We start from the raw sequence: 13,383 nt of genomic DNA on the forward strand, positions 1-13,383 counted from the left end.
GTTTTTATATATTTTGTTAAAAACACACTTTGGCAAAAAAAAAAAAAAAAAAAAAAGAAAAAAAAAAAAGGAGAGAGAGTGAGAGAGAAAGGGGAGTAGAAAGGCTGTTGCATAAAATCTACTTCTTTGTTGCTCTAATCCCTTTTGGCATTTATTTCCTGATAAATTAGAATATTAGGTAATGCATCAAGAGAAATACCTGTTGCATAGCAGCAATTAGCACTGACAAAAACTAACCTGGAATCTTTTCAATATTTTAATTTCATTCAAGATGCAGTCTTTTAATTATACACTTGATACAAGTTATGTGGCCAGATCTCTCTAGAGAGATTAACTTTTCCAAGTGAAACAGTGCCAAAAGGTCTTCCTGTTTACTGAAAAGGCAGTTTCTGACTGGGATCCAAATTATTCATATGACCTTTGTCTTCCTGGCCTCCAGACTGTGCATCAGAGAAGGGCTCTAAGAGCCACCGGACTGGAAGCCTCTTGTCCAGGTTAGTGGCACAGTTCCAAAACACAGGGAACATTTTTTACATGTAGTGTTACACTTAGTCTGCTTTGGGATTAACTGCTTAACTGCAAGGCCTTTACAGATTAGATAGTGAGAATAATTACTGCACTTAGTTAGAAATGCTTAAGGAATACTAATGCCACACTAATGTGGGATTTAGTAGTGCCACAGGCAGTCACATTCTTCGGCTTGAAATCTTACCATTCTTGGATTGCTAGGACTTCATCCTCTTCTGGTTCTCCTCTCTGCCTTCTAGTAATAATTTCTATGTGCTTTCCTGCCTTTTAAGCCTCTTCTGAAGGACCTAGTAGCATCTTTGCTTGGCTTTACCCCACCTGTTTCTTGATCCTGTTTCTGGGAGATCTGCTCTGAAAAGAGGGCTACCCTTCAAGTGCAGAGGACTCACATTTCTCTTCTCTGAGCACCTTTCACTCACAGCTCCAACAATTCAAACTGAACACAGTTAGACTGCTGGCAAAATGTGATGAATCTTCTTAGGAGGGCAGATACTTGTCTTATTTTTGCCTCCCTGTTTCTGGTATGATTTGCCTCAGTTAATCTGTATCTCTCTTCCTGTAGCACTTAAATTTTAGTGAGCTGAATTTTTCAAATGCAATTATGAGTACCTGTGGTATCCTCCATTTACTGTTGATGCCTGATCCCACTGGCCATTCTTTGCTGCTTCAAAGTAAGTGTTAAAAAACCCAGTAATTAAGCCAATGATTCCTTCTAGACTCAATGGGAAGCTAAGGTTTCTAGCTTCTAGCTTCATGTATGTTTTATGTACCTATGAAAATATATATTACGAAATTAATGTTCCATCAATCACATTTGGAAATGCTTACCTTTAGAATGGAATCCCCTACAAAATTTCTTTCTTAGAAAGCTGTGTGTGTAACAATGTGATGGTACAATGAATTAAATTATTAACAAGAAGAGCACTACTAGTTGGAAACATTTGTTGATTTCAGGTAACACTAATTTCTGTATATTCACACATTTTTAAAAAATGTGCAATTAAGGGGTGTTTCATAGTACTTCATACTAAAATTAACCAAGCACTATAGTATTATACCATATGTATTCCAATTAAAGGAGGGAGAAACAGAGATTTTAGAGCATTTAGAGAATTTAATTTGTCCTTACTTCGTTGACAAGTGGTGCCTCTGTATCCTGGTGCACACTCACAGATTCCATCATCTGGAGAACAGGATGCTCCATTTTTGCAGTAACAAGGCAACGAACAATTTGGACCCCACTGTCCCTCAGCACACACACTGTCACAGTGAATGCCTGCAACCATAAATAAACAAAACTGTCAGCCTTTGTAAAGAACTCTTATGCATGGTTAGTTTAAACCTTTGGTCATCAGAGGACTAATTTTTAAAACACAGAAGAAAAAAACCACAAAAATAGAGCAAGGACAAGGTAAACTTGCATCTCTATTCCCACCTTCCCCCAGAACAGGGAATTTCTTTCATATTCCAGTTTTGACAAGATGCACCTAAGGGCTGATCCTAAATTCTGCAACAGGAAAGTACTTCTGATTATTTGCTCGGAACATAAGAGCTCCATGGGATGCTACTTCCAGGCTTCCTGCCCACCAACACTTTAAGATCTACAAAGATGAATGCAAAACTCTCAACAGTATAGAGAGTTCCATAATTTTCCAAGGCCTTTATAAACATAAAAACATTAAAAAGGTCTTTTATTCCTCTCACTTTCACCACTGGTATCAATAAAGAGAATCAAAAGTAGAAAGTAATTCAAATGCAGCAAAATAATGGCTTTTGCTTCCTCCACAACAGCTACTTCAAATCAGCAACAGCTTATTTTCAAATTTTACACTAGTAAAATGCATGACAAAAGGTGTTGCAGAAACTTTTCCATCTGAATGTAAAAATCCTTATGGTCTGACATAATTTTGCGTAATAATGGGGTGCAGGACACAGACTGATTTCTAATTAGTGGTGAGCTGATTACTGCTAAGCCTCATACCAAACAGAAAAATATAGTGCACACAAAAGGTTTCCAAACGCACCATGTGAGCATTCCAAAATGCTTAGCTGCAGTAGTCTTAAGGATGCTGGTCAGTCATTGCTTTGTCTACCCATTTTTGGCATAGAATTGATTATACTGCAGCCACAACTGAAACCCCTATACGTAGACCATAATACAAACCCCTAATTATAATAATTCAACCATGGGATGGTTTTCTTCTTTGCGATGCAGCAACATTAAATATAACTTTCCTGTTTGTTTTTTCCACTATCTGCTCTTTAAAAAAGCATGCTGCATGTTAAGTGCCAGCGGGCACCACTGTGGAACTCAGACCGTATTGTGTCTACAGTACTTTGCATTAACAATTAAGTATTATTGTAGCACCTCTTCTGAATGAAGCTTTTTGCTAAGGGGAAAATGGATTGAATCCAACCACAAGAATGTCTTGCTTTGTAAGTATTTCCAGCAAAATATGCCACAGGTTCACCGGCTGCCAGAGTCTTGAAAAAGCAAAACAGTTTCACATGTGACAAGAAAAAAATCCTTCTCATTTTGCAGAGCAAAACCTACTGCTCATAACATCACTGAAAAAGTTACACTTTTTACTGATAGAGCAGACTCAGAGGTGATTCCTTAACTCCCACAGCATGTGTCTTTTGAAGCTGCCTATATCCAAAGACTAACTCTCTAGTTAGAGGAAAGATCAAACTCCAGACTCTCAAATTCTTTGTTTCTCTGCAAGACAATCAACAGACTGGTTAATCAAAAGTGTGGTTCAACACACTGCACCAACACACTTGCCTTTTAGAATCCAGATGCTAACCAGCAGCAGGCAGCACATGGGTCACCTAAAAGCCCTAGCTGTACAGTGATACTGACCTAAAATAAATTTATTGTCAAAAAATGAAAGGCTTCTTATATCATTACCTTCTCATTTTTGCCTGCATAGGCAATGTCACTCTCCTATCTTTATCTACATTTGAGAGGCAGAAGCTACTGCTTCTCAGGAGCTTGGGTCAGCTTTTTCATTAATTCAATGTTCAAGGGTAAATACTTGAAATAGATTTGACTTTTTATTTTAATTTGATTTTTCAGAGATGCTGATGTACATGAACAGGATGAGATCACAGCGTATTTTTAAGGAACAAGACTACCTATTTCGTTGAGTAAGATTTCTCTGCTTTCAGAGAGCACAAGCAGATGCATGTAATGGCTTTCAGAACTGAGCTTGGAATTTTGTTCATGTGAGGGTTATCTGTGATATCCCACATAGCTTCTTCACTCAGTGAACCCTGCTAGAGAAAAGACATTTTTCACAGAGTCTTAATGGGTTCCAGTGGTGTTCAGTATACAATGGTCACTATTAACAAGTTAGCGGTTGCCACGAGTTACCACAGTGCATTATCTGAAATTATGTAGACCAGTGACATACAATAACACCAGGCTCAATTATATCATCTTGATCTGTGCACAGAGGATGCTTTATGACAGCATGGTGTCAAAGGGTGATACTGGGCACACTGGGATAGAAAAGACAATGGGCCCCATGCTGCATAAAGCCACGATACTTAAAAGAGCCAACAACTACCATTAAAAAGGAAAAAGTTCCTTCAGTACACAGCAGGGAAAAATATCATTAGGGAAACTGAAAAAAAATCACCTTTTCTTCCCCAGTTTCACATCTTTTGAGCAGGCAGTCTGGTGAAGAATGTTACCTCTCCAGTTAGCAAAGAAACTGTGCATCCTGAATACTACTGAGTAATAACTGTGACAATATACTCAAAGAGGGCTGAATATTACTTCTGTTGTACTATTAAAGGAGTTTTATTATATTCATTTTTGATCATAAGCAAAATCAATTTCAGTTCTGCATCTGAATGTCAAGAATGATTGTAGCAAAGCAGAAATATGAATGCATTTAGCAGTTTATTGCGTCTATACTTATAAAAATAGTTTTAAATTTAACTTATTTTTATTTATATAAAGTTCATAGAACACTTCAAAATGAGAAACTGAGAAATTCACATCTTAGAGATGTAAAAAACTACAATGGATGTTTTTGAGAAAGAATAGGTTACAAATATTAAAAGGATTTAAAAAAAAAAAAAAAAGTTTTTCCAGACTCTGATCTTTTTTTTAATTTCTTTGAAATTTCAAAGAAAGATAGGCACTCATAAAAAAGCTAGAAATTAGTGAGGAAAAAGTAAGATTTTTACTAGAATTTACACAGCAAGATTCGACAGCTTTTCCAGCAATGGTATCAAGTGTGTACTGGCTTATGACTGCCACAATTTCAAGAAAGCATTAATCTCTTTTGCAATAAAACTGCTTTTGGTAAGTTTTCATGTTGATTTTGATACTGATAAGGATATCTGTGAGGAAATATTTTTGCCAGAGCTATGGACAAAGAGCTCTTTGATGGCCTTCACAAGTTGCTAGGCAATGGCTGAATGGTCATGATAAACTCCAGCTAAGCTGCTCTGAAGTAATGCTCATGCATTTAATGCCCAGTGCTTTATGCTGGGGGCCTCACATCTAAATCAGCATTCCCCCAGCATTCGTAATTGCATGAATTGAGTAAATAATTCTTTAGGGACAGCAGTGTTTCTGCCCATGCTAGCAGAGTGTTTACATACCCCCTATGCTAGATTTTTTAGTTGAGACTCTGTAATCCAAGTCAGATCAAAGAAGAGATAATCTGGTTTAGCACTCAAACGGGAAAAAAAAATCTAACTATTTCTTATGATATTCCCAGGCAAATTTATTATTGGACAAAGTGCTGTTTTCCAGTTTATTATGTTTCCATTAGTCTGATAAAGAGTTATCCAAATTTTTTTTTTTTCCCCAAAAAATAAAGAACATGTATTTGCTATACAATTTTATCCTCAGAACACATGGAACTTCCCAGTATAGTCTCTCAGAATTAAAAGTATTTGTTTATTGGTGTGCTTCTCATATGTCAGAGCTAAACTGGATGCACAATAGCCTAAACATGAGAAGGATCAAGCCCTTGAAACCCGTGGAAATCTTGGTGTCATTAAAGCTAATGACACGTTGCCATTATGGTCCAAGATGTCACTCTTCATGTTTGATAGAAACAAACACTAGATCACTTCTGTTCAAGGAAACTGAGACTTGTGATGGTGAGAATTTCTTCGCTACTTTTCTGTCAAATGATGGATGACCAGCTCAAAGAAAGGGGAGAAAGCAAAGGGAAGTGATTAAAACCTTCACAGGCACTACTTAGAAGTACCCTCACTGCCTTTAAAGAAAGAAAAGTACCTTGCTCTCTAGCTGAAGATAGCTGCAAGACTAAATGTCTCTCACATTACAGAGCTAATGAAAGGATCCATGATTTTTCCCTAGAAGTTCAGACTGCTGCTTCTTCACTGTGGCTGCAGGAGAGTTCGTGCCCCTGAGTATTGTTAAGAAGCCAACTACAAAAGCTTGTCAACAAAAACAGCTCTGTAGCAGAGCCTGAAGGCAAACGTGAGTATTTGCAAATTTTAGTGGAAGAATGACTTTTTAAATATCCCTGGTATCTTTCTGAAGGCCATACTGTTGCTACATGCTGGCATTCACTCCAGTGATGCCCTTCTGTTCATCTACCACATTTTAGGTAGCCATGAGAAAATACTACTTCTTACCTTCTTCATATGTAGAAAATAAATTTACTTAATCTACTGACAGAGGTTCTTCTAAAAGAGCAGTATTTCTTCCACATAGAGGTGCACTGCAACACATACTTAATGCACACAGGCACAGTGAAGTTCAAATGAAGGGTTGGCCAAAACTCTTATTGAAGAATTTGTCTCCCTAAGTTTGGAAAGTAAATATGCCATTTATCATCACACAGTGCCCACATATGATTTCATTTTGTGTCACACTGAATATTCCTCACACTGGAACCTTGTCCTTCAGGAACCCAGGGGCAACTGGCCAAGGTGGAAGGAAATATAAGTTCTTGCATGAGGTTCTTGGGTTGTATGCACAGAGGTGCCAGTACCACACACACCTCTCCAGCAGCAGCTTGTTTCTCAGTCTTAAGGTGAGGAAGACCCATGACAGTATTCTTTTATGTCTTTTTTTTCTTCTGTGTAGGAGTGAAAAAAGATGCATACACAAGGAAAAAGAGAGAGTTTTAGTTCTTGGCCAGGGGACTTGGTTATTTGCATCAATGGGGGCGGGTGTCAGATGACAGTCCTCCCTGCTATAATCCAGCAACAAATGTTCCTCAGAAATAATGCCAGAAGCACATGGAAAGACACAGCACTTCCTCACATAAACAACACATCTGGTAATGGACAATCTGACTAGCATCAGCAGGTGTCCAGCACAGCAAAAAAAGTCACCAACACCCTATCTGCTGCAGCATATGCTGCAGTACGCTGCTGTGTACATATGTTGTGTACACTGGTAAAACGTAGGCTGGTATTACTGCATCTGTCTTTTCCATAAACCAATGCTATTGTTTTGATGCAGATTGCAGACTGGTGGTATTTCATAATCCCTGGCATCGCATAAGCTTTAAATTGATTTTTAAAATAGCAAATGTTGTATCAGTATGACATGACATTTCATCCTAAATAGAAAGGGCCAGCAGAACTGCACCCACGAAAGCGTAACAGTAACTTTTTATCAGTATCACTCACATTAATGTAATACAGTAAAAAAACAAACTATTGAGAGAAAAACCTATGCCCTTTTAATAATGCTTTAATGCAAAGTCTCAGCTTGCAAGAATAAGAATTCTCTAATCTTTTACGCAATTTGGAAAAATCGTATTTTGACAGCTGTTTGCAGAACAGATAAGATTAAGGGATGAAATTAGAGATTTCTGTGGTGCTTGCTGGAGTGTGATCACTGAGAAAAGCATCAGAGGTGGTTCTTTAATGGAAGGCAGCTTAATTTTTTGGTAGAAATTATTAGGAGAATTAGTTATCTTTACCTATTGGGGCAATACATGCTCTGTGTCTTTCTTCTGCTGTTTTAATGGCTTTTAGTCTTTTCTACTGTCTAGCTATTGCATTCCCTCCAAATAATAATAATAAAGTTATTTATAAGATACAGTGAAAATGTCAAGGGATGAGAGTGTTTGGGGCAGACATCATCCTCTATGTGGGCGGATGTTTCTTGTCTGTGCCATTCTGTCATGTGGCTCCTGGAATGTGATGGAATGGTCAGATTGCCAGGAAAAAACCATCACCCTTAACTCTTGCTTTTCTTAGCAGAATTAAGTTGCTATATAGGGATAGGATTTATAATAAGACTCCTATAAATGAAGTCACTTTTGTTTAGGATGAAAAATCTAAGTATCATCCTAGGCAACAGAATCTAACTTAAAAACAAACCCTAAAATAAACCAGAACTTAATTAAAACAAATTTTAATTATTTCTTGAACTTTACAACAGCTCCTGACAATGTAATCATCACTGGATGAACTTACACTTTTGTTTGTAACTAAGACCTTAAAAAGCAAAAGAAAACAGATTGGGGTTGTTAAAAAATAAAGAAAAAGCTACGTAAAACACCGAAACCATACAGCATCTTATTGTTGACCCACTGCTCAGCTGCAGCTACAACTTGAGACTAAAGTAAGGCATGTTAGCTATGATGCTCTTTGGTACATGACAATAGCACTTGTGCTCACTTCAGCAGCTCAGGGGTAGCTGAGGGAGCGTGCACCCTTCCAGGCCAGTGACCCCCCTCCCTGTTCAGCATGTTTTCTGCTCTCCAGTGTTACAGTACAACTATGGCATCCAGCAATGGAAAAATGTTCCACCCTTCATTTATTTCTACAAAGTTACATAAACTGTTTCCTCTGATGAAATTCCCAGGGGAAAATGTAGACAACTGTTCTCTTCACAGGGCTGAGAAAAAATATTATTTAAAATACCTCCTGGACACTATTTAATTTTGGAGGCATCAAAACATTTGGGAAACTTCACCCTAGATTCACCAATTTATTCTTGTTGAAAAAGAAAAAAAGACACAGTTTCACATTTTTAAGCTTCTTCAAATATGTTTATTTTTAACACTACTCCCTCAATGTTTTTTAAACAACTTATACTTGATTTGGGTCAGATAAGCATTAGATTGATCCAAAATCAGTTTCTCCCTCCCTTTGTTCTTTTTGGTAGGTAATGCCACCAAAACACAACCAATAACCACCAAAAACTAATAAGTCTGATGGTTACTTTAAATTATCTAACAGAAAAATATCTAAGCTATTCTTTTTTTTTTTTTTTTTTTTTTGGCATTTTAGAACCTTCCTTTATTTCCCCAAATCCTCCATCTCCTTCTCCACCTTTTATGCATACAAATATGTACTACAACCTGTTCTCTTAATCCTACTATCTAATGCTATCTCTGCCATGTAACATTACATTATATCTATTTGAGAACCTCTTTCTAAAGTATTCTGTCCTTTTTTTAATCATTCTAAATATAAGTATCTACACAAAGACCAGATTCTTCATGGGTATTATTCTGACATGTGAAGTGTGGGAGGAGGTCTCTTTCTAGACACTGAGTAAAACGCAAACTATGCCATTTATGTCATATTGTGTGTCTAGACATCACCAGCATGTTGAAACTAGTCTGTTACACACACTGTTGTGATTACATCATCCAAGGACAGATAATTAAAATTTATCTATAATCATACATGAAGTCTCTTTCTAGTGAAATCTTTCTAGTTTCTAAAGATGAAGATGAAATATGATTTCACTAAAGACAAAAGTATTGTCTTCTTTTCAATACCTGAGTTCAAGCACAGTCAAGGTTTGTGCTGTGCTTGAAGACTTCGTGACATCCCACATTATTTACACCACACTGGCGAGGTCGTTTTTTTAACCTGTTATAAAAAGTTGCTAGATTTTTACTGTGGCCTTTCAAAATTACCTTTTTAATTTGACTTCATTCATTAACATACTTTTGGTCTCTGATGATTTCTCTCAGTTTGAGAAAACTTCTAAGATGTATTTTGAGCAGCATATCTGGAACTTGTGAACAGCTCCAACTGCCTACACGATGGTTGCTCAAGATCAGAAACTGTTCACATGTTTAATGAGGGTATTCTTTGCTTAATACATTGATTAACTTAAAAAATATTATTTCAAGCAGATCAAAATATAAGTTTGAGGAAGTATGCCCAAACACCCACAGTCATCAAAGGCCACTAATATCATAACAAAATAAACACAAATTAGTGTAGAACAAAATAGAAATAGATGGCATAATTATAATAGTATTTTATCATAATTAACTCAAATGACTTTTATTATTTTTGCACTCTTGTAGTATCTGGGTGGCTGATGATAAGTCACACTGCAGCTTATGGGAAGAGAAAAAAAACCAACAAACTCCTGACTTAGATAAGTTAGGTAAGTGCTGGGTATGGATGCCTCTCTCTTTCATGGTGAAAAGGGTGACAGCAGGGAGACCTAGTGGTGAGCCATACCTTCTCAAAGAACTTGTCAGAAGCTTAACATACAAACAAACTGCAGAAATAAAAAAAGGGTTTAGAATCTGTACTGCTTTGGTTTGGCAGGTTTTTTGGTAATGGGGGAAAGGCCCCAGGGGTGCCTCCAGTGAGAAGATAAGAAGCTCCCCCTGCTCCAAAATAAACCAAGGAACCATTAGGGAGACAATGGATGCACCTCAGGGATTAATATATGAAAGAACTGAGATAAGAGCTGAGCAGAGTCAGCAGCTAAAGTAGAGCTGAGCTGGAGAGGTGGAAGCAGTGCTGGGGTGAAAATCCCCATGGTTGGTAAGGAAGAAGGGGAAGAAGGTGCCAAAGCAGAAATTTCCCTGCAGCCCACGATGAGATGACAGCTGTCCACCAGCATTCATGGAGGAACGTGGTGGAACATTCCCTGAAGGCGCCAGATTGGGCAAATGTGGACCAGCAGCCCCTGAACTTGGATTATGCAGCTTTGGAAGCCCCCAGAGCCAGGGGAGGTGCCTGTTCCCTGAGCAGCCCATGACTCTGTGGGAAGCCCAGGCTGGAGCAGCTCCAGAGCTGGTGGGAAGGACTCATGAAGGAGAGGTTCCTGGAGGACTCTCTGCCATGGGAGGGACCCCATGGGGAAGCAGGGCAGGACTGTAAGGAATCCTTCTTCCAGAGGAGGAAGGAGCAGCAGGAACCACCAGCCTGTGACCTGACTCTAAACCCCATCCCCATCCCCCTGTGCCGCTGGGGGGAAGGAGGGAGAGAAACCGGGAACAAAGGGATTTGGGGCTGGGAAGAAGGGAGGGGTGGGGGTAACATGTGCAAGCCCTGCTCTGTGTGTGTCTGTGTCCTGTGTGGGTTTCATGAGTGTGAAATGAAATTATTATTGTCCCCCAAGTTGAGTCTGTTTTGCCCGGGACCTTAATTGGTGAAGATCCCTCCTTGTCCTTTGTCTCAACCTATGAGCTTCTAGTTGGGCTTTGTTGCCCCATCCCAGTGTGTGTGTGTGGGGGGTGAGCTGAGTGAGTGGCCATGGGGTTGGTTCTTTGTTGTCATGTTAGGACCAAACCATGACAGAATTGTACGTCTTGGGTTGGAAGTGAACTCTAAAGGTCACCTAGTCCAACCTCCCTACAATAAGCAAGGACGTCTCACGCTAGAACAGACTGCTAAGAGCCTCATCAAACCTGACCTTGAATGTGGATGGGGCCTCCACCACCTCTCTAGAAACCTGTTCCAATGATCCACCACCCTCATATTAAAGACCTTTTCCTAATGTCCAAAGTAAATCTACCCTTTTCTAGCTTAAAACCATTACCCCTTGTCCTGTAGTTATATGCCCTTGCGAGCAGCTCTTCCCCAGCCTTCTTTTAGGTCTCTTTCAGGAATTGGAAGGTTACTCTAAGGTCCCCCCAGAGTCTTCTCATCTTCAGGCTGAACAACCCCAAGTCCCTCAGCCTGTCTTCTTAAGAGAGGTCCTCTAGCCTTCTGAACTTTTTTGTTGGCCTCCTCTGGACATGCTCCAACAGGTCCACATCCATCTTATGTTGGGGGCACCAGAGCTGGACGCAGCACTCCAGGTAGGGTCTCACCAGGGCAGAGCAGAGGGACAGAATCACCTCTCTCCATCTGCTGGCCACACTTATTTTGATGTAGCCCAGGATGCAGGTGGCCTTCTGGGCTGCAATGCAATTTCATTCACTAGTGCCCCCTCAGACTTCCAAAGCAAAGTAGGAGCCTTTCTTGCCCACATCTGTACACCCTACAGATTTCCAGTTCTTACCTTTCAAAAATTCTTAAAGTCATGTTCATCTGACTAGAAAATAGATAAAACACCAGGTAAGCTGTAATCAGCTACAACTACTCAACCTGACCTACAGACACAGAGTATTATGTACTTAGAACAGAATGCCTGTGATCCATCTACAGATCTGGGGGGAGAAAAGCATATAAAAATTAAAGCCTGGGAAAAAACCTCTGTAAAGACTGTATCTGAGGAATGTATTTCTTTTCACAATGGAAACATGCTTTGCTTATTTAAGGTATGCTTTTCATCATGACTTCTCATTATCAAGTGGAAGGAGTCAATACAAACATGTGACATGAAATCTGTCCCTTGCAACACTACAGTATCACAGTGGGACACAAAGTCCAGAACACTCCAAAACCAGCAAACTTAAGTCAGTTAATCCTTATTGAAGTTTTAAGTTTTCCCAACACTTAGAGCTTAGACATCTATGCGCGAACTAAAACCACCCCTAGAGATAAAGGGAAGATTTCATGATAGCCTGCTCTTTTGCATGGCTCGTCTTCTTCATCATGTTTTAAAAAAATCTTCCTTCCCACAAACAAGAGAATGCAACGACAATTTCAAACACAAATGCTGATGAATAACTAAATATGTAGAGTTTTTTAAAACCACAATGAAAATGCTGGACAACTTTGTGAAAAAAATGCAAGCATTTTCATACAGAACAAAACTTGTTCAGAGAAATTTCTTTTTTTCAAAAGTCTGAGATACTCAAATGGCAGCACAGGTTCTGCACAATTTATACTCTATACTCTTTTTGGTTGCCTGAGCAAAGCTTTACGAGTTCTTGGATATGGTGCTCTGCCTCTCAAATCTGCCAGCACAACCTTGAGTATTTACAGTTTTTCACCACTTTCATAAGTAATCATACAGTGGAGCTGCCCAAGTTTTAAGACTCCTCCTTCCACTCCCAGTTTCCTACAGTGCGCATAGTTTCCACGCCTGCGAATCACAGAAGGGACACACCAACCACAGAATTGGCCCTTTTCTCCTTCCAACCTCATCTACTCCTCCTCTACCCACAAAACGGAAAGGCAAGGCCAAGTCCCTCCACAGTGGAAACTCTCATTGTCCTTCATGACCATCTCTTTTGTACCTGACCATCCTGGGAGACAGCGACAGTAACCCGTGGTGGGATGACAACCGTCCGCGTGGCTGCAGTCACAGCGTTCAGCACAGTCCAGACCGTATGTGCCGTCCTGTGGCAACAAACAAAGAACAAACAAATCCCAACAATCCAGAGATGATGACCACAGGGAGTTAGAGGAGAACAAGTTCTGGTCAGCCTGCCTCAAAAAGCAAAGACAGATCTCTCCTGAATCTGTAATCCTCTTTCTTAACATAAAACACTTCTAGATTTTGGAACATTTTAGAGTCCTATATTTTCATTCTTTCTTTTAAGAGAAGATAAATAATTACATTTTCTTGACAAATCCCAGACAAGAGACCTGGGATTTAACACAGCAGCCTACACTATCAGAGGCTGCAAGGAAAGCTCTTTTGTTTTGTCCCTTTAATTTTCCTTAGAGCTGAATTTCTGCTCCAGGATGAGAGGCTCCCTGGATGGGAAAGCAGTTCAGTCTCCTTTCAGCGTCAGACCCTGA

At 39.3% G+C, this 13,383-nt stretch overlaps 1 protein-coding gene across 2 annotated transcripts in view; it reads right to left on the reverse strand.

Moving 5' to 3' along the window:
* MEGF10 (multiple EGF-like-domains 10) overlaps window positions 1–13,383 on the reverse strand; it is a 76,109-nt gene that overhangs the window by 18,010 nt on the left and 44,716 nt on the right. For both annotated transcript variants that reach the window (XM_009998152.1, XM_009998153.1), the window contains exons 12-13: window positions 12,876–12,978; window positions 1,658–1,804 (exon numbers count right to left, since the gene is read on the reverse strand). In XM_009998152.1, coding sequence (XP_009996454.1) covers window positions 1,658–1,804; window positions 12,876–12,978 — 250 coding nt within the window. The remainder of the gene's footprint in view (window positions 1–1,657; window positions 1,805–12,875; window positions 12,979–13,383) is intronic.

This window comes from Chaetura pelagica, unplaced genomic scaffold (genome assembly GCF_000747805.2).
Source record: "Chaetura pelagica isolate M959 unplaced genomic scaffold, ChaPel_1.0 scaffold145, whole genome shotgun sequence".
In the NCBI taxonomy this organism is placed as follows: domain Eukaryota; kingdom Metazoa; phylum Chordata; class Aves; order Apodiformes; family Apodidae; genus Chaetura; species Chaetura pelagica.